Source organism: Acartia tonsa, chromosome 10, assembly GCF_053477335.1.
Source record: "Acartia tonsa isolate MP-2025a chromosome 10, ASM5347733v1, whole genome shotgun sequence".
Taxonomy (NCBI): Eukaryota; Metazoa; Arthropoda; class Copepoda; order Calanoida; family Acartiidae; genus Acartia; species Acartia tonsa.
In genome coordinates this window covers 11,860,830-11,886,951 of record NC_137269.1, presented here as the reverse complement: position 1 = coordinate 11,886,951, position 26,122 = coordinate 11,860,830, and the positions used below count along the sequence as shown (strand labels likewise).

Below are 26,122 nucleotides of genomic sequence, written 5' to 3'. Positions count from 1 at the left end.
ATTATTTCGCATTTCAGGTTACAGAACGACCCAGAACGTATTCGCCAGCACCTGTCCGAGACAGTATTGTCTGCGCACACCCTGACCTGTCTGATGGACACAGCACAGATACAACAAGCTTGGTGCAATAACATCAACCCTGCCTTCCTTATTCAGTTCAAGTCAAAGGTATGCACAAAAAGCATTACCTTACATGCTAAAACAGTAGCTAGAATTGTTTGTGTGTTGCTTAAGATCTTAAACATGGATAGATCAACAATTTATTTATGCATATGAGTAATAGATTTGAGGGTATTTTTTGGAAATTTGATAAATTTGGCAACATTTATTGGTAATGGTTAAACAAAAAGACTAAGTGTTTGCAGCTTATATTTTTTACTATCGAAAAGTTTTGCAAAAAGTTTAAAATTCATATAGGTAGATTACGAAAAGATTAACGTTATATGAAATACTCCTACGGGCGGACATACAAAAACTTAATTATAGAGTAACAGCTAAACTTCTTATTTATTATGCAGAGTGCGGATGATCTGTGGATGACGGCTGCCCAGAAACTGACGGATGTCATCACCCAGATTATTGAGTTTGCAAAGATGCTGCCCGGATTTCTCAAATTTCCGCAGGAAGACCAGATCGTACTACTTAAAGCAGGTGCAGTCATTTTCACCAGGCAAAAAAAAACCGGTAATGGGCCCTAGGCCCCTAGGGCAATCTATATCTTGCATTGGTTAATCAAAAATTGTCTAATAGTAAATCTCTTTTTTGGAAGACTCTTGAAGAATTTCTGCGAATATTTGTCTATCATAATAAAAACAAGTATCAGGATGTGTGACTTTTTGTTTGCAACAAAAGATCTTGCTAAACACTGCAGCTTTTTAGTGGAGCTCTTTCTAAGTTTTTTTTATATTTCAGAAAAGGAATCCTAACCCTCACCACTAATAAAAATTAGTTATTTCCTTTCAAAAATATTTTCTCAAAAATTAAATTTAAGGCTATGGCCCGGGTCATAATTCAACTTTACCTAATTTTAATCTCACCAAAAAATGAATAATAATTGCGTAAAAAAAAGAAAGCAATTTAATTAAAATAGAATTTTGATTATCTGATAATTTATTTAGGAAGCTTTGAATTGGCTTTGCTGCGAATGTCCCGTTATTATTGTATTGAAAAGAAAGCTGTTCTGTTCATGGATCAACTTCTGCCAATGGAAGCATTCTTAAGTACAGGTACATTCATTCCCAACATGGCTTCGAAACCGAATTCTATCCGCTGGATAGAACCGGTTATCAGCGATAATGAAAAAAAATGTATAATATCGTATTTTATATAATTTTTCATTAAGTTTAGATAAAATTCATAAAATTAATACCAGTTTTGTTGTCCCGCGTTTTTATAAGATAGATATCTAAAGGATTTTAGATTTTATTAAGAATCTCACAACAAATCTAGATAAAGGAATTTAAATTAGAAAACAACTCTTAATGTATTTTCAAATGATTTGTTTTTCTTGCAACTTGCAAAAATATCCAATTTCTATCAGTACTTTTAATTCACATTTTTCTTTACAGAAAAACATGGTTCTTTCTTTTAATTGCATCAATTTTAGTTTTTGAAGATTTGTAAAAAGAAAAATTTATTTTTTAACAATATCACGAATATGATATAAAAAATTAAATTAGATATGAAATTTAAATTAATCATTAAACTTTAAAAGAATAAATAACTTTATTTTTAATCCATTTCCTGAAAAGTAGCGTTAAAGTTTACTTATGTGAAATAAGGCTTACAACTGTTTTAAGAAATAAAATCCTAAATATTTACTAATAGATAATTTTATAGTCATTGAAAGTGCTTCTTAGACTTACAGGTATATGTAAATGAAAGATAAACTAACTTTTCCCATTAACAAAGTATTTTCTATTTGAAATTGTATTAATTAGAGTTGGAGAGGAGAATAATTTATCATCCATTGACATACACCAGGGATCTAAAGGGATAAGATAAAATGATGTACATCCCCAATGATGATTTACAAAATAACATTTGTAGATTACAATTAGTAGTCGGAACGTTTGGACACTCGACTTTTTTTTACCAACCAATCAAAATTCAATAATAGAAAACATGATTATAAAACTTTTGGGACTAGTGTAATAAACAGCCAATTGTCCCCTCCCTCCTTGATATCAACTAGTTAACTTATACGTGCAATAAAATTGATAAAATAATCCAATAATACAATATTGTTTCAGGGAACACATGTGAGATGAAACTTGTGAGTCAGATATTTGAGTTTGTGCGAGGGATAGCAGAGCTGGAGCTCACAGAAACTGCTCTGGCCCTGTACTCTGCATATATCCTTCTACAGCACGGTAATTATTTCTTTTGATGACATGACACCCTGTAGGTTGAGATTGTACGATGAGTAAAAGGGCATACCATTATATTACTACTGAAGCTTTTTTGTAGAGCCTCTAAAAGATGACGTCATACTAGCCTAACAGAGATCAATTAAAATGTACTGGCCTGCAATTGGTAATTTACTCTGTGTATTGGCCTGTCATTGGTCATTTAATGTATGACGTAATTTTTTGTAGGCACTTTAAACAGCTTTATTACTACAATTAAAAATTTGATTATTTTTCCATTCTGCATCGTTTTATCAAATATTTTTTTTTATGGATGAATGATTTCAAATTTAAAAGTTGAATTCTAAAAACTCTATTAAAACTTTGAAGATAAAAAGTATTAAGCATACTTTAAGTACGAAGGTTTTCTGTGTGTTGTCAAAAGCTTTGCTAAAGTTCAACTAACTTTAAAAGTCATAATTATTGCAATGAATTGGCAAAATTATAATTTGTTAAATCGACTAAATGTTAACGTATAATGAAATGACATCAGATTTTAAGTGTAGCAAAGCCACCTTATTCGCTCGTTGAATTGAGTTTAGAAAAATGACTTATTTTAAAATCAAATCAAGGCACCAATAGGCAAATTCTCCTTTGTTAGTCGTGAGCAAAGATTTTTATTACAAGGATAAATTTATTATACCGAATTTGGTAGCTGGACAAAGTCCCTCAAAAAATTGTGACGACATGAAAATGAGGGATTGTCCATCTCGTTTTTAGGGATTTTATGACGTCACGTGGCTGATTTTTGAGAATCTTTGTCCAGCCAACCGAATTTAAAATTTTTTTTAAAGTTGTTTAATAATAAATGATTGTTTTTAGACCGAATTGGATTGAAGAATGTAGAAGATATTCGAACAGTTGGCTCCACCATCCTTCAAACCTTGGAATCTGAACTGAATCAAACTACTTCTTCATTCAATATTCTTACAGGTGGGTCCAGGATATATGGAATATTTTTATTTGAAAAAAATTTTTTAGACAACGAAACAAGATTGCGAACATGTACTAATAATACCACACAAGTTTTTAAATAGGAACAGTGTTTGATTGATCTCTTGGGAGAAAATAGTCAAAAACCGGCCCATGACCCTTTTCAAATACTCCTTAAAAACTTAACAGTCCTGTGTCGGTTTAGACGATTTGTACACTGGTAATTAACATAGAAATTTAAATTAAGATCTTTAAAGGATTGTTAACATCTATTTATATAGTTATTTAAGTAAAAGAGAGATTCGCGCTCTATGTATTATGTAACTTTACCCACAGGGTGGAAACCCTGTGTCGAGTTTTAATTGGGTCTTTAAATATAAGCCAATAGAGTCAGAAATATAAACACGGCAAAGTCACTACAAAAGAGCAGAAAGCAATTGGCTAGCATACGAAAAGGTCAACACCACTTGGGCAAGGTAGTTGTCTGGGTTATACATATACATCTATACTTATACATTTATTATCTAGGTGAGAACAACGTGTTCCATCAGCTGGTATCTAAGAGGCACACTCTGAGAGAGTTGAGCAGCGCTCACCTGGAGGCTCTGTCCAGGTTCAAGAGATCTTGCAGGACTGAACTAGAGTTCCCACCTCTGCATGGTGAACTCTTCCCGAGAGATCTGTAAACAGGTAAAATTATATTTTATTCAAATTTATTTGTGAATTTTTACATTAGTGACTTAAATATTAGCTTTATATGAAGTTAAAGTATCTGTATGTGTCTGTCTGTACCGAAGGATATCCCTAACCATTGGATCGATATGATTCTCTTTTATAATGAAGCTAGAGGCCTTCACTGCCCTAGAAAACATTTTATACCAAAAAAAATATTTTAAAGTGCCCTCAAAGTCTCATTATTTCTTTACAATCTCAAGCTTTTGTCCTAAAATATAACGTAAATTATACCTAATTTTTCAGATTTTTCAAAGCTGCTACAAGAAAACCATGGGGTGCAGAAGGATTTTAATTTTCTAAGCTCTTCACACACACAAACAAACAAACAAGCAAAAAAGAAAGATGAACATAATGTCAGAAAAGAGTGTTTGCGCAAACAACAGTTATTGTAATAGTTGCGCATGGGCAGAAATTGTACTGCGGCGCATATATACACGTGTGCGCATAAAGTTAGAGCTGAAAGATTAAGTTACAGTGTGCAATACTGTTACACCAGAATGTAATTGTACATAACCTGACTAATAAACACCACCATCTCTGTACACAACGAATATGTGTTACCAACTACAAGTATCTATCTATTCTAAACGTCTATTATCTCAATTTCATAAGTCCTCTCCTCCATTTTAAAGTTAGCCCCCCCACTTCATCCCACCATATACAAAACTGCACATTGCATGCAGTATAAAAAAAATAGTTTGATTGATTAACCTCTAGAAATTATAGGGAAGAATGATTGTTAAGGCATAAAATGTTTGAAAATCATTTTTCCTGACCTACAATGTAAAATGTAAACTAAGGTTGTTTCAAGTCAAATGTACAATTTTGTCTTTTTTGATAGCTCAATAAGTTTTGCATTAACTACGATTAACTTCAAGTTTTTTAACTTTAAATCTTTTCTCACAATTTCTATATCAATAGTAATAGCTCTACAATGTTTTATAAATTACAATTTGATTTTGACTAAAAACTAAAACAAATTGAGATTATTTTTTTACTTTTTCACCATAGTTTAATGAATTTTTTATCAAGTTTTATTTTTTGGTCAAGCAAATGGAATTAAAATAATAAATATGAATCTCACTTATAGAAAGTTTAAGAAATTTAAGTTTTTATAATTTTCTTTTTTTAAAGTAAAACTTTGTTCTGGCACAATAATAGTTGTAGGAATTAATAAATATGAGATAAAACGCTCTCCCCTGAAAAGTTGGCTCATTTCAGATGAATAAAGCAAAGTTTTAACTTGTGTAAAACCATAGCTTTATTACATGAAAAAAAAACTTATTCTAACTTTACTTGTAGTAAACTACTGGTGTAAATTTTCAACAACTATGATATTTTAGCATTTTAATAATCGGCAATCCAAGTCAATTGATGTATTTTTCTTATATGCAGTAAATAATTTGATTGTCATGAAATGTGTAAAATATCATAGGTTATGGTAAAATTAGTGTGAGTGATGGATTTTTAATTTTTAACAGAAATAGAAATTGTTCATTTGAGGGAAATTAAATCTGAGATTTTTATGTTAAAGATGTTAAAGAAATAAAGGGACTAAATAGTTAATAAATTCTTTCAATTTTGTTCGTAGAAATGCTTCAGTAATAAATTGTGCCTTTGATTAATATGTATAGGCAATTCAACAAATTTTTTTATAAACTTTTTTATTATAAAGTGTGATTTTGCTTTTTAACACAGGACTAAACGCCAAATATTTTTTTTTTCTTTTTTAAAACTACATTTTTGATCTCGGCCATTTTCAAGTAATTACCAAGTTTTAAATTCTGTAAAACCTTTGAAAAAACTAATAGAGAAATTTTTAAAACCAAGCTGTAATAACAAAAGAATAAATTTTTCAATACACATTTTATACATTTGCTAATAGGATTTAAGAATTTCATAGAATTTTGTAATGAAAATTTTCTCACTGCCTTTTGTTTGTTTGTTCTTGTAAGAATAAACAGATAGACTGACAAATAACTGAAATGTAAATCTAGTTCATTATAACACTATTTATTTATTTTACAATTGCAGTAAAATTAAATTATAAGCTTTGCGGATAATTATACCTACCCTGCCTTTTTAACAATTAAAAGCCTCAAATTTTCATTTTTTATAAAAGTTAAAGTTTTTTATACTATAAAGATCTGCTTGCTGATAATTTAATGCTGTTTTAAATCCCTCTCACCATTTTTAGTTAACCAACCTAGTCCCTTTTTTATCTTATGTTTATTTTTAAAATAATTTAGACTTTGTAAAAATACTTAACCATTGAAACATCTAAAACTAGAGCTGGGTATATTTCAACAAAAAAGTCTAAATTGTGATAACAAAAATTTGAAAAGAATTAAAATGAAATTGGTAACCATTTTTATTTGTTCCTAACTATGATGGTATAGTGTAGGAAGCTACCCTGCGACACAACCAGAGTGTAGGAAGCTACCCTGCGACACAACCAGAGTGTAGGAAGCTACCCTGCGACACAACCAGAGTGTAGGAAGCTACCCTGTGACACAACCAGAGTGTAGGAAGCTACCCTGCCACATAACCAGAAACACCCCACTAGCCGAGTACCTCAAGTTTTCACTTACTTAAATCTATATATGTTGTTATATTTAAACATTATGAATGTTATGTAATCCTATGATTATAATTTTGCACTATGCGTTACAAACAATTTTTCTTTTTTTCAACAAAGAAGTATAAACAAGATAGTTATATAAACTTAATACATATATATATAAACACTTCATTATTATAAAGAATAATGAGAACAAAAAAATAAAAAATTGTTTGTAAACATTATATATAAAAGTATATATATTATCATCTTTATAATGTTATAACCACATTTTTTTAACCTTGCATCTATGCTTTGATATAAACTAGCATTGAACATAAACCACATAGGAAAAAAATGTCCGCAAAAAATCCATTTTAAAATTGGTGCTTTTCAATTATAAGTAATTTAAAGAAATCTTTATTAGCCTGATGTAAAATAATACATTCAAGAGGAAACAATTAAGGATCGAACCATAATCTCATAAATACTTCAACATTTTATTTAAAGTCCAACCATTTTTTTGTATCCAAATTGACCTCTTGATTTGTTTGAAATATGTTTAATTTTCTACCACGAAACTTATTTAGTTTCCATAGTTTCTATTTGTAATATAAATATTAATTATATAAAATGATCTTAAAAACTGCCAGAAAAATTTCGTTAAATTTGGCAAGAATTGAATCAAAATCAAAATTTGGCAAGATATGACTAAACATTTAAATTTATGTTATATAAAGATATTATAAATAATTTAAAATCTACCATAATAATTTAACACACAACATATATGTGCAATCTTTATACTAAATATGATGATAGTCTTATTTTTGTTATCTTGATATAAAGATATCAAATTTTTATCGAGGAAATGGAAAATAAGACGACATCTAACTGCTTCCAGGTTTTAAGTTTATTATGGTAAGAAGAACAGTTTACTCTTTGGTTAAATAGTTTTTGGGCTGATACTACATATAAACATGCTTCTTATTTCTTTTAAAATTTCTAATTTCAGTAATATTTCATTTTTAGGCTAAATAATTGAGCCCTCTATAAGATAATTTTAAGGAAAAGAAAACATGTTTTTGTATTAGTCTTAAAAGTAAGTTTTTTTTGCTTGATATAATATTACTAAATGGATGTTTATTTCTATCTTGTTGTTGTGAATAAATAACACACAAATACACACACACACATACACAGAGTAAATTATTATAAAATTAGAATTTGTTATTTTAATTATATTAAAACACGAAAAGCTTGAAAATCTTGGTCTTAAATTTAAATGATTTGTGTTTAGAAATTTTAAAATGGCAAATTTTGATTTTAGAAAAAATTGCTATTATTAGTAGCCATATAAAAATATTGAAATGTAAGTATAACTATAGAGTTGTGATTTAACTATAATTATGAGATATGAAATGTTGTTTTATTATTGTATGTTGATATGAATGTATGTATATATATAAATATGTATGTATAACTATGATTTCAAACATTTTAATAAAACTACATTTGATAAAAACTAGTTTTTTTTTGTTCAGCATTTTACATGTGAGTTTTTTTTTGCAGAAAAGGGCCTTGATAATTTGAATTTTTAAGCGACCTTCATGAATAAATGCTGCTAAAAGAAGGTTATTTACATGCACTCAGCTGTACCTCACATAGGCGAGGATGCCGTCCATGAATTGGGAACCATTCTCTCCATTTCTGTCCAAACACCCGGGGTTTTAGGATAAATAACACCCAATTCAGACAACAAACTCTTTGAGTGCATTGCCTTTGTTTGGAAGTCCTAACTGTGCAAGTTAATTAATTTCGCATTCATCCTACTCTGTCCATTAATGGCGCGCATCTGACATAGCAGCAGTAGGAACTATTTTAATTTAGTCTTTCGTTGTGATACTGTGTTGAGCCGAGATTCAAACTTTCCTCCTCCCCGACGGCGAGCCACGATCGCGGGAATTCTCCATTTTTGGGAAGCTTTGCATATGCTTAAGAATGAATTTAGGCTACTTTACTTTTGAGTTTAAAGATGGGTTTATGCTTTTTTTTGAAAATGTTATAGCAAAGCAAAATACATTAATTTAATAATCTTATTCAAATCTGAATTATTTTCTGTAGAAGACGACATTGCAGTTTTCTGTTTGTTTTGTAAACATTGTCAGATCAGCTGATTTTAACTTGTTGTATATTTACAAAAATATTAGCCGAAGATATTCTGAGCTGGATCTTTAAATCACCACTAAAATGATTTAAAGATCAAGCTCTGGATTCTTTTTAAAATTTTTGAACCTTTAAAAAATCGTTTTAGTTGTGAATCTACTCTATAACTCAATAACCGGCAGTCCGTATTTCCTAGTGGATAACGTCATATTCTCACTTAAGTTACTTAAGACATAAGTTTTAAAATTTTAAATATTATCTACTTTCTAACTTTTCAATAGTGGTTAATCCCCTAGCATCTAGGGGCTGTGAATTCTAAAAGGGTAGAAAATTAGCCTAAAACCTCCCGGGACCTATGTGAAGCTTTACTTGAATGGAAAACTTAATTGTTCTGTTGGTATTGAAATTTAAGCTTCGAATAAAACCTTACTATTTTAAATAATAGGATGGCTATGGTCGTTTTTGTCTGAGCTAAGGATGTGATGTTCCAAGATGCTTTAATAGTTAGTTCGTGTATAAAAATTTGAAAATCGATCCTTTTTGATAATTCTGTTATATTTTTACATCTAAGAGTTATTAAAAAGGTTGTTTATCAGTTGATCAAGTAAAATGTACCTATAATAAATTATAAAGGTACTCACAAACTATCATTACCTAGTAATAATACTAGCTTCAGTTAGATAGGTCCTGTGTAGTTTTAGCTTTTTAAAATGAAGTCTTATGATAAGTTTAGGCTAGTTCTGCCCTTCCCTAGAAGCTGCTAGAATTTTAAATAGAAAAAATCTTTTTTTTCAGACAATATGGATGGAAATGAAAAGCTATCTTTATTAGAAAATCCACCTTCTCTACTTTTAGATAGTGAAAAAGAACTTGATAGTACAGAAAACGACAAAAATGTTAAAGGTACCTAAGTAATGAATTAAGGAATAATCTACTGAAACGTAAAAATTCTAGGTTTACTTTTGTGAATTTACCTTTGCATTTTCATTTTTTATCTGCAGGAAACTTCCTACATTCATGATAAACTATATTCTAGACTCAGATAAATCTGCCGGAGCTTCTGACAATGATTATGAAGAAGTCATCGATGATGCTGTTGAAATTACAGGAAAGAATCTTTTTTCCCATTAATGTGGTTCAATAATTTTATAGCGTTTTAGTATGAAATTGATTGTATGCATTCAATGTTGTGTTTGAAACTTTTTACTTTAAAGTTTCTAAATCACGATTTCTAAAATTTAGTTAATTGAACTTCTTCTTAATTTACCTAGATAGCATTTAAAATAAATTGTTTTTGTTAAAAATATGTGAATTACAGTATTATCATGATATAAAATTAACATGATGCACATCTGTCTGTGTGTACGGAAGGATCTTGCTTTCCTATGAGCCGTTATGATTCTCCTTTTACATACATTATCCGTTTTAAATACGATAAATATTATATTCAATACATTTAAGATTTTTTTTGCTTTGAACAGATGTAGAACTTGACTTATCTCCAGCAAAAGCTGTTGAAATGGAGAAAGAAGAACAAACAAGTAATAGGACAGAAAATGTAATTACTAGCAAAGAAGAATCAAAAACAGTAGAAATGAATTTAAAACCTAATGTTGATAACTATGATAAGATAGAAAATAATACCAACCAAGATGATAAACTAAATGGCAAAATGGCTTCTGAAAAATATGACCATAATAAAGAAGATGAGAGTACAAACAAAGCAGAAATTGCTGCTGAAAACATGCTTGCTAATGTTGATGAAACAACTTCTAATTCATTTGATCCAAAATCTAATATTGATAAGGAATCTATTGATGAAGAAGACATTAGTGCGGATCATACAGAGAGCAAAGATCAATCAAAATATCACGTTGCCATGAATGATAACTCGAATGTTAACATAGAAGATGCAGGAATGTACTTCATATTTGACATATTATACACTATCTTTTTAAACTTTTCTTATACATACCCAATTGTATAACTTTAAAAGACGTATAGTTCTTGCTTTCATCAATTCAAACTTTTTTTCATGCTTTTTCGTCGTATGTATGGCCCTTGGGACTTCCAAAACTGTTGTAAGCTTTTTTAGCTGGAGCATAATTTGGCAGATTTTAACTTTTTTTTGTTGGCTAAGAGCAGTAGAAAAATTGTATTCAATTTTGTATCTCTGTAGTTTCATGTCAAAAAGGCATCAGTTTTAATGAAAACTAAACTTGTTGAATTAATTCTTTTATAGTTGTCAAATAACAGTATACAACTGAAGTAGATGTCAAAGATATTGCAAAGAATTTTAAAAATTCTGAAAACAATATGATAAATACAGGTAAGGATACTTAAATATTTTGGTGAACAATATAGAACTGTGAAGAAACGGCGGCGGAACCGCCGTTTCATGCCGAATTTTTTTTGCCTTTTCTCATTAATAATAGACAATTTCAATCATCTGAGATAAACTTGTAAGATTTTACACTTGCAATTTTTTTTTATATTTACATGTTTGAAATCTTTATGAGAAAAAAAGTTTATCTCAGATGATTGAGAACTGTCTAATTTGGCGAAAAAGGCAAAACATTCGGCGGGAAACTGCGGTTTTCGGTGGGAGCGGCGGTTCGGCCGCCGTTTCTTCACAGTTTCATATTGTTCTCCACAAAAGCAACTGCTGTGCCGAATTTTAGAGTTATAACTCTTTTATGGGCTGAGATCATGCACGTTTTACTTTTGGTTTCAAAAAGTGGAACATCCGCCTCCCCACTTTATTTAAATTATGTATATAGGTAAATTCAAATATAATTTTTTTTTACAGAAGAACCAACAGATACAATCAATCTTACAAGCCAATCAACGATAAACAATAACCTTGAACCTGAAGGAAAAACTAAGAATTCAACAATAACTGAAGGTCTAAAGACTGAAAATAAGCAAAAAGAATCTTCTTTGGTAGATATTGAACAACAACTTATGGAAATTCATGGAGAATATGGACAAAGTGTTTCTATAGAAAGTTGTAAAGCAGACGAAAAAGAAATTGAGGAGAATGAAATAAAAGAGAATGGAGGCAAAGGAAACGACAAAACTGAAGCTGTTGTTTCAAATGATACTGTAGAAAAAATACAACAGTGCAATAAAGAATTGGATATAAGCAGGTAGAAGCATTTCGAGAAATAGATAAAAATACTTTTATTTGAGGATGGTGAATTTACTTACAGGCATTTAAAGGGATGAGAGAATGGATGATAAAATTAATCACCCAATCATGATAAACAAGATTACTCCTTTTTTACATTAAACTTATTGTAGATAAAGTTTTTATTTTAATACTTTGCACAGAGCAGTCATGAATTAAATGGTGTGCAAAAAAGTGCTTAGATTTTTAAATTCATGCGCGGCTTGTGTTAATAGTAAAAAATGTTACGCATACCGTTAGAACCGCTAAGAAATATTTAGGAAATATAAAAACAATTTCTGTGCTACGCATAGTTTAAGAGCTACTCGTTAAAATGTCCCAACTGACTTAAAACTTTAATTGCGAGTAAATTTTGGGACATTTTACCACGTAGTTCCTAGATTATTTGTAGCACAGGTACCGTATTTATATTTCCAAAAAATTTCAGTTCATAGCAGTTCTAACGGTATGCGTAACATTTTTCTACTATTAACAAAAAGCCGCGCAATTTGAAATTAAAAAATGTAGGCATTTCTTTTTGCAAATTATCTTCTCTAATTCTTATTATATTTTTAAATTTACTCGCAAGTCAAGCTTTACGTCAGTTGGGACATATTAAGACGTTGCTCCTTAACTATACGTAGCAGAGGATTTGTTCTTATAATTCCAAAAAAATAGACTTCTTAGTGGTTCTAACGGTATGCGTAACATTTTTCTACAATTAACACAAGCCGCGCAAATTTGGATTTTAAAAATCTACGCCTTTTTTTCGCACACCCTTTATATTAGGCTCCTAAAGTTTTTAAGCCAATTGTATGAGGCCTAAGATCTTAGGTACCTTTTTATAAAATATTAACGGTAGGTAAAAAATGTTACCTAACTAATTATTTTAATCTATATAGGGGTTCTAGAGACACAAATAAATCACCAGAAAGTAAAGAAACCAACAAGGATGATATTATCCGTGCAAGCAATTCAATAAACAAAGGAGCTTGGAGAATAGACTATATAAGAGTAGAAAACCAAGAAGGAAAAAATCCACGAAAACGAAAATTGTCCAAATCCGATAAAAACTCTTCAGAAAAAAGAAAGAGAAACAGCAAAGAAAAAAGTATAAAAAGAAAAGAAATCCGAGTTCAAAATCGTCCCAAATCTGTGATAATTAGTAATAATAAATTTACAGAAAACTTACAAGTACAAAGTACAAATAAAAATTCAATGCCTGTTAATTTTGATGAAATTTGCACGACCAGACTAGACATGAACAGTTTGTTAACCAAAGAGCTTATCAGTGTGCCAAATCAACCAAGAATCATAACAACCTCACATTTAAACAATCCCCCTCCAAGTAATTGTCCTGGATGCCACGATGCTTATTCAAGTCCTGCCATATTTTTCCAACATCTTTACAGAAAATCTGTTGATATAAACTTTGATTGTAAACAGTGCAAACAAATGATAAGCTTTACAAACAAGTGCTTGCTTAGGATTCATGTGTTAGCACATTTAGAGTTGGATAAAGATACTACTTTACCTATTGAGAATGTCTATATTAGACCTTTGGATAGTGGAGACGAAACTTGTGCAGTTCTTAATCATCAGGTTCTTTTGAACAGTCACCGAAAAACGGCATCAGAAATTAATTTTCAAGCCGATAAATGTATGGAGTGTTTGGATTCATTTTCAAGCAACGAGGCTGTTAGATTGCACATGTTAGGCTTGGTGTGTGCAGCCAAGACTTTACTAGATGATGACTTGTCATGTGATATATGCAAGAAACCATTTGCTACCTCGTGTGCACTGAGTGCACACAAAAGATTGCATTCAAAGAAGGTGCCTTATATTTGTCCAGGAATGTAAAGGATTTATTTTATTAAAATAACAACAGTTCTTTAAGTACCTAACTTATTTTCTTTTACTTTTAACTTATGTGTCAATTAGATAGATTTCACATTTATTTTGAAATAAACACCACAACTTTTGGACTTTGAGTGAGCTGACGACAACCCCCCCCCCCCCGTTGTTTAAAAACGTAAAAAACAAAGTTTGTAGTCTGGGGCCTAATCCCAAATTTAGTTTACCCTGAATGTGCCTATCAAGCACTGAGATCCGCCCCATTACTATTTAAGACTTTATTATATATATGATAAGGTTATCATTTTAAAGAGTTGGTACGCTTTTTAAAACGTACCTAACTACTACAGGAAACATTATGCCAAGTTTGATTTCGATAGAAATTCTAACATGGCTTAATTAACGATAAGAGCATTAGTAAATCCTTTGATTGATTAGAATGTGGACAAGAATTCTTAACCTGGGAAGTATTAAAGCGACATGTTGTTGAAACCTGTTTTCATGAGGCTAGGTGTCTAGTGTTTATTTGTCCAAGGTAAGTAAGGGGATAGTTAAAAAATCTTAGATTGGATTTTTTTAGTTGAAAAAAAAGCCGCGAAAATGGTTCAGCACGTAGTGCAAATGCTCGTCGTTTGGGGAGGTGATAGGTTCGAATCTTTGCTCAACACCACGTCATAAGTAAAGACATAAAAAAATGTTTTTTACTGCTGCTATGTTAATTGCACGACAATAATATTTAGAGAAGGGGGAGATCCTTGGCCCAAGACAATTGGAACTTCCATACAAAGTTAGTTTTGGGTATTAATTAACCTAATACACCAAGTGTTTAAACAGAAAAGGAGAGATTTGTCTCCCCCTAGTTATTAGACCTGGCATTAGAGTGTTATCCTCGCGCGTATGATGTAATGGGTAGGTAGTGGAAGAAAAAAGATTTAAAATCTAATATGGTCCACAAGACACAGTAATTCTTCCTCATGCAAAGCTTTATCCATAAAATCTCAACAGTTGACTTATTATTATATATACAAATGAAATGACTGCCCTTTCGTACAAGAATGTGTACTCTTTATAAACAACTAGCGGCTTCGCCCCTAGCCTCTAGGGGCTTTGCCCCAAGAGGTTTAAACGAACTAACTTTTCGTGTTTTAGATTTTAATGAAAATTAAAAAAAAAAAATTTTTAGGGAGGGGAGATTTTTTTCTTGGGGGGTGGGGGGGTAGTCGACCCCACGATTTTAATTTTAGTTTTATAAAGATTTTTTTTTTTTTGGGGGGGGGGGTATTTTTCATTTTTTGGGGGGGTTAGGGGTGTCCCACCCCCCAAGAAATTGGTTATAAACCTTCCCGGGACCTATGAGAAGCTACCCTGTAAAGGAGAACCCGATCGGTTCAGCGGTTAGCGAGATCCTTAACTACAAACAGACAGACAAACAAACAGACAGACAGACAGACATCGTTCTACTTTGTATTATAGATAATATGGTTGGATTCTTTCTAAAGTGCGTTCCAATTGGTTCAATTAAGGGATTGGAGATCTAGACTTTCTATATTTATTGCTAAGAAATACATTTGTAGGTATAACAGTATTTGAAAACTCATTATTTCTATGATATTTCTAAAAGAATATTAACATTGTATTTTATTTGTTTGTTTGTCCTAATGTCTGATTTGTGTATCTTCACTTTTATGGATGATGTCCTCGGTTTCTGTTTTTATTTAGTACAAAAAAAAAGAAATAATCTTGGTGGATTTTCAAATTTAATTAATTTAAATTGAACTCGGAATTTAGGGCTTCTTTTTCTGCTTGTCACGTATGGTTAGTTTTAATCAGGGAAAGGGGATTAGGATCTAAAAAATGCCCGCTCATATATATTTTACAAGAATGGCCACATCCATTTTAAACTGCGAACCAAAAAAATAGGCAAATCCGAATTTTCAGAATGGCAGCTTCATTATTCATTTGGGACGAATTTACTGAAAATTTAATATGTAGATGCATCTTTTTGTTACAAGTTTCCATCGTTGATTTTTTATTAATCAGCACCAATGAAGCACAAGATCTCAAAAACAGCATTTTGGGTAAAAACTGGTGAACCAAAAAGATATGCAAATCCAAAACAAATCAATGGAAAAACGATTTTTTTGCACTTTTCTTTTGTTTTAAAGATTGATTCTGATAAATTCACAATTTTTTAAGGGATTTATGCATTAATTATTATGAAATGTAGTATAATGTAGAAATTAATGATTTTTTTAAAATAAGAAATATTAGAAAAAAAGAAATTCAACCCCTATAACTTTAGAGGTCAGCTGCTGACCTTCAGTTTAATGGATGTAGCCTAATACATGTTAAAGATAAAAATTACCTTGAAAAGTATACAAAAATGCTTTTTAATGTGTTAAAAAAAACATTTCAAAATCTTGATTTTGAGGATGATGTCCTTTCAGATGCTCCTATTGGTGATGATGGTGAGCCAAATGTTATCTAAGTATATGCCCATTACAACAACTTGTCTATCAACCTATGTACCATTTTTTGTAGTCATAGCAATCTTCAATGGAGCCTGATGACAAGAAATATAAACATCTTCTAAAAACGACAGTATTTACCTTATGCATTGGAGTAATTTAAATTGCAATTTTTTCTTTTTTAATACTGCTTTGCTGGAGGCTGCTATGAATACAAAAATTGGACCATAGTTCTATATATAAGTTGTCATCATGATCATGCACTTTGATAACATTTGGCTCACCATCACTACCCATAGGAGCATCTTAAAGGCCATCATCCTTAAAATCAAGATTTTAAAATGGATTTTTTTAACCCATTAAAAACCATTTTTGTATACTTTTGGAAGTAATTATTATTTTTAATATGTACTTAGCTTCATCCATAAGACTTGAGGTCAGCAACTGTCCTCTAAAGTGATAGGGGTCGAATTTCTTTTTTTCTAATATTTCTTATTTTAAAAAATCATTAATTTCTACATTATACTACATTATACTACATTTCATAATAATTAATGCATAAATCCCTTAAAAAATTGTTAATTTATCAGAATCAATCTTTAAAACAGGAGAAAAGTGCTAAAAAGATCATTTTTCCATTGATTTGTTTTGGATTTGCATACCTATCTTTTTGGTTTACCAGTTTTTACCCAAAATGCTGTTTTTGAGATCTTGTGCTTCATTGGTGCTGATTAATAAAAAATTAACGGTGGAAACTTGTAACCAAAAGATGCATCTACATTTTATATTTACAGTAAAATCATCCTAAATGAATAATAAAGCTGCTATTCTGCAAGTTCAGATTTGCCTATTTTTTTTGTTCACAGTTTATTTAAATACAAGAAAAGCTTTGGACAGACTAATTTTGTACGTTTAAAGTAATTTTAGTATAGATCGTATTATCCCAAAGAAAATTTTCAAATATTTATCTGAGAAAAAAAACTTTTTCAATATAAAAATATTGCCGCCCCTTATCGTTATGGACGGACAAACGGACATATTTATCAATTAATGAAATTAAGAAGATTGTTAATTATTGGTCGTAATTATTAATTGCAGTCAAAAAAATTATCATATTTGTTTTAAGTGTGTTTACGACAGACTGAAGGAAAAAGTTAATTATATGTTAGTATAGTATAAGTATGATTATAACTTATAATATGCATCATATTATATTGTAGCTAGGTTAATCCAGTTTCCTAGTTGCGTTACCGACTACCGGACAGATATTGTAGCTTAAAATAGGTCACAGGCCTTATATGTATATTATATTTTCATTAGCTTTAATCTTTTTTTAAAAATGCTTTCTTGCATTTTGTCTTTTTTCATGTTTTCTGATCTTTGTCTTGGGCCTTGGTATTAATTAAATGTAGATCCATGATGTTATACAATTTTGTGAGAATGTACAATAACTATAACATGCAAAGTGGCTTAGACCCTAGCCTCTGGGAGATGGAAATATTTGTTGCTTTCTAAAGAGTAGTAGAATAAATACGTTCCACTAATTATAGAAATCTTTTAATCACTTTACCTTTTTTATTAGGATTAACTATCAAATAGAAATATGTATGTATACAGTAAACACTTAATTTTTTCCTAAAAGCATTAAAGTGAATAATGGCCGATTTTTTTTGTTTAAAACTGAAAAAGTTTTAAAAGTTGTTCTATTGCCTGGCACAATATCATTAGAGTTATCTTTGAGTGTACAACATAATATGTTTTCTTCTATAATTTATGATTTAATTGTGATGTTTATTATTATGAAATTATAGTAAAACAAAAGAATACTGTATACTTGGATATTAATGTATGTGAAAATATGGACAATAAATTAATGTACCACCCAATTATGCACAGTAAAGTTAATGTTGGAATGGTTAGAACACTGTATCATTGTACAACCTAATCAGGATTCAATCTTTCACCCCTAAGTATTAAAGCTTGCAAAGTTTATAAAAAGATTGTTTTTACTAAGACTTTTAAACAGCATGCCTTTTTAGAAGAAAGGCACATTGTTATTTTTCTCCTATCATTTCTGTGATTAGTCTATAACTGTGATGTCTATTATGCTGCCCATCTCTTGATAAATTGCTCTAACTTTGAAGCTCTTCCATTCTAGTTATGGAGAAACTTTTTATATCTGCCAAAAAGAATAAAGAATTTTGGATTGAATATTAGTTTTACCTTTACAATACATCAAACTGAGAATTACTTGACAGCAATTCATTTTTCTACGATTATTTACAGATTGTGTTAAAAATTTACTACTTCTTAATATTATTACTTATGAGATAATTTTTTATATAAACTTATTATTTTTAGTAAAATTAATTTCTTGTAAGGCATATGAAAATGTTACTTAACAAATAAAGTATTTTGTTTTCATTGTTTTAAAAAATTAGATTATTACAATTTAATTCTTCTCTTTTTAGACATTTTAGCTAAAGTGTGCTCCTTATAATTGAATTTAAACTTTTTTTTTGTCCCATAAGGAAATATAAAGTTATGAGAAATTAAAATTTAATGATTTAATGTTCAGTATTACAAAAAGTAATAGGACCTCAACCACTTTTTAGTAGCGAAGCTACTCTAATTTGAAATGTCCGTCTGTCCGTATTTCATAGTATGGGGGAAACGTGATTTTCTCGGCTCCTATAAAAGATAGACAGCTAAAATTTTTAGTGAAGATTCCCATTATATATGCCCATCTAATGTGTACATTGTTTTTTTTCCATCTGTCTGTTATTTGAGGTGCTAGATCGATTCCTAGATTTTTACGTTTTCATGATTTTCTCAACTCCCTTTCAATATGGAAGGCCGAAATTTTCAGGGATTAATTAATTATTTTATATTCTACATATTTTCACCAAGTTTTATTAAGATTTGTCAATAACTTGGGGTGCTAGATCGATTCCTAGATTTTTAGGTTTTTGTGATTTTCTCTATTCCTATTCAGGATTGATGGCTAAAATTATCAGGGATTGAATATGCTCATATTCTACATTTTTCATCAAGTTTCATTAAGATTTGTCAATTATTGCGGTGCCAGATAGATTCATAGATTTTTAAGTTTTCATGATTTTAAAGGTTGCGTGGTTTTAAAGGTTTAGAGATTTCCCTATTCTCTCAAGTTTAATGTTTATTGTATGACACTACTTTATATTAATTTTTTTCCCGATATCCCTTTATCATTTTTGAGCTTCGCTACTTATGGATGTTGTCATCCTTGTTTTGTATGATTACTTTAACCTAGTTTCGGTTAAAAAGGATTAGATGAGTCCCGTAGAAGCTTAAAACAAGTTTTAAAATTCGAAACAATTTTGTAGGGTGAGGTTGATGTTGAGTACAGAACGGTTTAAAGGTTTCTACCGAATTCGTCACTTCATACTTAATTTATGTAAACTCGATTGATTTTAAACAAAACTACCCCTTCTGTAGATCAAAATTATTTGTAGAAAAGTTAGAGGGCTGCTAGCTAGTTTGTTTCACCTGGATACAAAAGATTTGTAAAAGTAATAAAAGCAAAAGAATGAAAAGATATTTTCTTTAAACAAAACTTTGTATCAGCATGATTTACAGGTTTCCTATGTCTCCTACCTCCCTGTTTAACTTTGCCAATATAAGACTCAGGGGGGGGGGGGGGAGTGGAAAATTGACTCAAAAGTTTTATAACCACGTAATCTTACTCGTTAGCTCATAACTAGGAATGCCTTCATCAATTTTTGATTGGTTAGTTCCAAACTTTATAGTTATGTTTATCATCATTGGTGATGTAAATCAATTTATCATCCATTGTCTTATCTCTTTATTTCCCTGGTAGGCTAAACTTTTTTTTTCAGGTGTCCCGATTTTTCCACAACATCTCTGGAAACAGCTACTGACCATGTAGTGAGCAGTCATTGTACAACATTGCAGCTGTGTAAATTGTGTAAACGTGCTTTTAAATGTTCTAGTCTTCTAACTAGTCATATTCAAGATAAACATAAACAAACAGAGGTAAGCTTTTTTTCAGATTTTAATAGTAGAATTTTTTGGACATTAGAGTAAAACACAAGAGGGAGAAAGGGTTAAATAACTGTATCTCCCCATCACACTGTTTGACTCTCTGTCTGATTGTGCCGCCTTTTAATTGGGCCATTTAAAATCAACCAATGGTGTGGTGTGTATTAACACAGCACAGTAGCTGAAAACAATTTAACAGCAGACGAAAAGGTCATGAGAAAGGGAGGGCGATAGTTATCTGTATATACATCTATACTATAGATCTGTTTGTTAGACTACGCTTGAAATAGTTAGTAGTTTAGTTACTCTATGATCTTAAGATTTCTCAATACACAATTACTTTGCAATTGTATTGCGTATTCATTTATGTTTGCTTTTCCCAATTATAGTAAACAAAATTACTGTTTGTCCAATCATATTCTTAACCAACCGCCCCCCCCCCCACCCTTTATAAATGTCCCTAACTTGAACCTTCTTAGTCATGAAATTACACACCGTTAATTATGTTTGAGCTTCGCCACTAGAAATATGCATTAAATTATAGTGTAGTCCTGCTCAAGAATTATATTTTCTTAAGCTGTGTCCATTTATTTTACATAATTGTTCTTGTTTACTGTGCAGGTGACTGCAGAAAGTACAGGATTAGTTTACAGATCACCTCTGGATAGAAACAAACTATATCTGGACAAAGTAAAACTAAAAGAACACTTAGGTCTGGTTAATCTCCAATAATCCCGGTCACAAATCTATAATATCATTTAATAATAAAGTGAATAAGGGCGATTACGTCTAATTGTTAAGAAGTTTTCTATGTAGTATTGTCAGGAATCTAAAGGGTCAAGACAATAGCCAATAAATTTATGTACATACATAAGAGTTAAGACTCTAGGGGCTAGGTGTCGCTTCGGGTACTAGACCTCCACGCACCTTGAAACATACATGCAATACTTATGATTGCGTTGTAAAGCGTCTATTCACCCATCAGACAACCAACTCTCTGAGATGCACGACCTTTGTCTGAGAAGTCCCAACTGTGCATGGTAGCGAGTTGCGCCTGTTTTGGGTCAAGGCATTCCCCACACTCTAACCATTTACGTCGCGCATCTGACATAGTAGCAGTGGGAACCATTTTTAACGTCTTTAGTTATGACGTACATAATCCCCTATAATGATATTTCACAGTTATGGAATCTCGACCACAAAGAATTTTTTATCCAATCTTGACAAGTGAGGTATTTTTGGAAAGAGGAATATACATAGAAAACGCCTATGTAAATTAGAAAATCCGCAGAAATCATATTTGCAAGTTATTTGCAAAAATCTGCAATGTTAATTTGCAAAATTATTTTCATGCCTTAAATGACAGATTTAGAAAAAAATCTTTTTATGAAATGTGTTTATCTATAAGTTTAGAACATACTTAAGGCAAAAAAATTTTCTTTAGTGTTACTTTTTTCACATTATATATGAAAAAAGCAGTTTCTCACAATTTATGATAAAAAAAGGTATAGGAACAAAAGATATGTTTTTTCTTGATGTAAACACAATAATTGGCATAAAATCTTTCATCCTAAATGTAAAAATCAGATATATAATCCTTTTTAGAGCAAATATAGTACAAAAAGTAACCAAGACATTTTTGCAAAGTATAAAAATCTAAAGAAAATAGTTCTTTTTGATTTTGATATACATATCAGATAAATGTATATAAAATTAGTGATCAAAAACCATAAAACAAGTTATAACTTTTTTCAACCCTATCATTGATTAAAATGCACTTTTAGGTTTACTCATTACCAAAGTTGCACATAAAAACTCTTTTTATTAAGTTATTTTGCAAAATAAATTCAAATCAACAATTAGGCGTTTTTTATAATGCAGTAGACCATTTTGTAGTTGGTTTTTGGCATTTATTTTGTTTAATTACTACTTAAAAAGAGTTTTTATGCACTACTTCGGTAATTCTTAAACCTTAAAGTGCAATTTAAGCAATGACAGTGTTGAAAAAACTTATAACATGTTTTATAGTTTTTGATCACTAATTTTATATACATTTATCTGATATGTATATCAAAAGCAAAAAGAACTATTTTCTTTAGATTTTCATACTTTGCAAAAATGTCTTGGTTACTTTTTGCACTATATTGACTCTAAAAAGGTTTCTATATCTGATTTTTACATTTAGGATGATATATTTTATGCCAATTATTGTGTTTACATCAAGAAAAAACTTATTTTTTTGTTCCTATACCCTTTTTTATCATAAAATGTGAGAAACTACTTTTTTCATATATAAGGTGAAAAAAGTAACACTAAAGAAATTTTTTTGCCTTAAGTATGTTCTAAACTTATAGATAAACACATTTCATAAAATTTTTTTTTCTAAAACTGTCATTTAACGCATGAAATTAATTTTGCAAATTAACATTGCAGATTTTTGCAAATAACTTGCAAATATGATTTCTGCGGATTTTCTAATTTACATAGGCGTTTTCTATGTATATTCCTCTTTCCAAAAATACCTCACTTGTCAAGATTGGATAAAAAATTCTTTGTGGTCGAGATTCCATAACTGTGATATTTGTTTATCAAAAAATAAGTATTCTAAAATTTGCAAACTTCTCCATGTTTCATAATTTAAAGTTTGAAAGTTTTTTCCCCATAATGAGATCTGAATATCGGAAAATGAGAAGATTAATCTTAACTTAACACATTAGACAAAAACTTTACTTTTTAAAAAGCGAAGCTTTTCTATAATTAAGGTCTGTCCGTCCGTCCGCACGTCCGTAACGGTTAGCTCTTTTCGTTAATCTAAACAGATTAGAATTGTCCTATCGATTTTAAATTTTGCATGCTGAGCTGATTCCTGTAACAGTTAGGTACGACTTAGAAAGTGCAGCAACTCTATAATCTTTACCAGAAAGGCCGTACGTCCATTAAAAAAGCAAAATTTTACCACAAATTTTTGTATGTTAAAAATATCCTATTAATCTGATTTTTTCAATACTGATTCCTATTACAACAAGGTACAATGTTATAACGAAGCATCTCTATAATCAAGTCCTAATTTATTTACAATTGTCCTCCCATTTCAGAGCTTCGCTTTTATGGATGTTGTTCTCTAGATTAATTAGAACATTAATTTGAATTTTGTATTTTGATTTTTGTATATGTAGTATCAGCTGCTTCGCCACAAGACAATAAGTTAGTTAGTCAGTCAGTGAGTGTGGGAAGCTTATAATTATAAAGATGTTTGGCATCCAAAAACTTGTATTTCTATCTTAAGTTTTATCGCTTTCTTTTTCTGAAAACCATAAAAAGTGAGACATAAAATTTTTGGGTATAGTCCCTTACGTGGCAACGCAACTTAAGGGGCGATTATTCGTTTTTTTTCACAGTAGCTTTGCTCCTATTTCTAACCCTGTTGGGCAATCACCTAACCTAATATTACCTAACCTAACCTAAAATAACTTATCAAAAGTTATTTTAAAAATACGACGAATCGCCCCTTAAGGGGCGTTGCCACGAAAGGGACTATTCCCAAATTTTTAATTATTAAAGATATACATCATATTTCAAATTCTTACTCTATTCATACATCCATAAAGAAGCTGGCTTAATTAAAAAGATTGCATATAGTTCTCGGCCACTCTTTTCATCTTTTAGCCCTTTGTTTTCATTAAAAAGAAATCTAATTTATTTTCTTTTAATAATTTTGAGAGGAAACTAAGACAACACAAGATTTGCTTAGAGTAGTAGGCGGCGTTATCCCTCAAAATGCCTTGTTGAGCACAAATATCCCCACCTGCACCCATTTTTTAAAATAAATAAACTAAAATTAGGGGGGGGGGGGTGTTGGGGAAATATATCGTTGGTTTTGTTTATTACTGTAGATTAGGTTAGGCATGGTTAGATTATACTGAAGCCACGCAGGAAGTGGCACCGCAGGTAGGGTCCCCAAAGGGTTAGGCCTCCCACCGCAGGCATAGGAAAAAGAATCTTTTTTAAATTTATTTTTATGGAATAGGGTGTTATTTATGCTCAGCATGTATTTTGTGGGAGGTTTTCAGTTTATTTAAGTACATCTTTGTTTTAGAAAAAATATTGAAGAAATCTAAAAATAATTAGAAAAAGGAGATGTTACAATGAACGATAAGTTAAATAAATGACCTGTTATTAATATTTATTATTTGACTTTATAAATAGAAAAGTTTAGTCACTAACACCATGTTCGAACCTTACATAATTCAATTACGAATGAAAGAAAGAGTTTTAAACTTTTTTTGAGGGTGTTCCATTACAATTTACTTTTCCCGCTCTCACTAAAAGTATCTTATTTATTAAAATATTATTTTCCCCTCCAATAATTAATTACCATAAGTTTTTTGTATTTAACTGGCTAAATTGCAAAGAGATTAACTATAACAAGAATGTGATTACAACTATGATGCACTCTTTGGATATTCCTGCCAAATCTGTGAAGCACACACACTCAGCATTTCTCAATTCAGACAACACACCTCATATTGTCAGCAAACTGGTTCATCTTCTGTCAGCTGGCTCCAGCAATCTGAAACATCAGCTGATAATTATGTAAACCTTGCTGACAAACTTCGTCAGCATTCACAATCAGCTTATAAATGCAAAGGATGCGCCAAGCATGGAAGAAATTTTATTAATCATATTGATAAACATCACTCTGAGAAAGATGTAGCTGACACTAAAAAAGGTGACACAAATACAGATACAAATTATAAGTTATCAAATGATTGTCAAGATAAACCATCCCAGGAACTTAGTTGCAATGAAAAGTATAAGATTGTGTCAGGTACGTAGTTTTCTTATTTTGTCCAATTTCATAATTTCTATTTTTATTTGTAAATTCCTAACAACTGTACCTTAAATGCTTACTATCCTTATGGAAACAGTAACAGAATCTGTGTCTGTCTATCTTTCTGCCTGTTTGTTTTGTACCATAGGATCTTGCTAACTGCTGGACCGATATGGTTCTCCTGTACAATGTAGCTTTTCATAGTTCTTTGAAAGGTGTACAACTCTTTTGGGGGAGGGTACTTCCACCCTCCCAAGAGAACTCGGCTATAGAAAAAATTTAATTTTACTAAAAAACTGTAATAAGATATATTGGGTTATTACACATCAAGTAGCTCCGCATAATAAGGGCACTGCGTGTTATCCTCACCACCAGTTGTTAGGAAAAGGGAAAAATTTCTTCCCCCCCCCCCCCATGATTTTCAATTAATTAAAAATAAGGGGGCCGGGGGGGAGGTGGCTATCAGTGTTAACCCGGCACTTGTCATCTAAGAGGGATAGTATTTGATTTATGAAATATTTAGATGTTGGAAAAACTGCAAATGTAGTTGCTAATGAAGAAATGAGAGAGACAAGAAATATGGCCAGGGTCAAGCATCAAACTCCTTCAAGTCAGCTTAAGATGAAGATTAAAATAGTTTCCCCCACAACCTCAAGGAACTTACTTGTTCTTATTAATTAAGATGTAGAGAAGGAGGAGACATGGGCTGTTTTTGACTCTAGTCCTCTTCAGTTTTACTTACTCGCAGGCTTAACAACTTTGGGAACTCTATTTAATTTTGGTTGGTTGGTTCATTAAGTTGAGTGTCCATACGTTTCAACTACTAATTGTAATCTACAGAAGGGGTAACTTTGTGTTTCTTCATTGGAGATAAACAATAAAAATCAACTTATCGGCCATTGTCTTTTTCACAGCTGTTAGTATAATTACAATTGAGTTGTGCTTTTCAGTACTAAA

At 30.8% G+C, this 26,122-nt stretch overlaps 3 protein-coding genes across 6 annotated transcripts in view; 2 read left to right on the top strand and 1 right to left on the bottom strand.

Moving 5' to 3' along the window:
- The window catches only part of Hr3 (nuclear hormone receptor 3 ROR-beta), a 69,163-nt gene extending 61,002 nt beyond the window's left edge, over positions 1 to 8,161 (top strand). For all 4 annotated transcript variants that reach the window (XM_080173508.1, XM_080173506.1, XM_080173505.1 and 1 more), the window contains 7 exons: positions 18 to 168; positions 519 to 651; positions 1,119 to 1,226; positions 2,253 to 2,372; positions 3,231 to 3,341; positions 3,870 to 4,031; positions 4,320 to 8,161. In XM_080173508.1, the coding sequence (XP_080029634.1) occupies positions 18 to 168; positions 519 to 651; positions 1,119 to 1,226; positions 2,253 to 2,372; positions 3,231 to 3,341; positions 3,870 to 4,027 (781 nt within the window). In that variant the 3' untranslated portion in view covers positions 4,028 to 4,031; positions 4,320 to 8,161. The remainder of the gene's footprint in view (positions 1 to 17; positions 169 to 518; positions 652 to 1,118; positions 1,227 to 2,252; positions 2,373 to 3,230; positions 3,342 to 3,869; positions 4,032 to 4,319) is intronic.
- Positions 1 to 26,122, bottom strand: part of tank (EI24 domain-containing protein tank) — a 228,697-nt gene that overhangs the window by 182,689 nt on the left and 19,886 nt on the right. The window lies entirely within an intron of this gene.
- Positions 9,601 to 25,846, top strand: LOC145330438 (uncharacterized). Its single transcript, XM_080175072.1, has 11 exons — positions 9,601 to 9,705; positions 9,839 to 9,910; positions 10,284 to 10,718; positions 11,075 to 11,131; positions 11,612 to 11,951; positions 12,874 to 13,823; positions 14,264 to 14,360; positions 20,172 to 20,328; positions 20,956 to 21,046; positions 24,764 to 25,162; positions 25,689 to 25,846. Exons 1-11 carry the CDS (start codon positions 9,603 to 9,605, stop codon positions 25,844 to 25,846), a joined length of 2,859 nt encoding a protein of 952 aa, XP_080031198.1. The 5' UTR covers positions 9,601 to 9,602.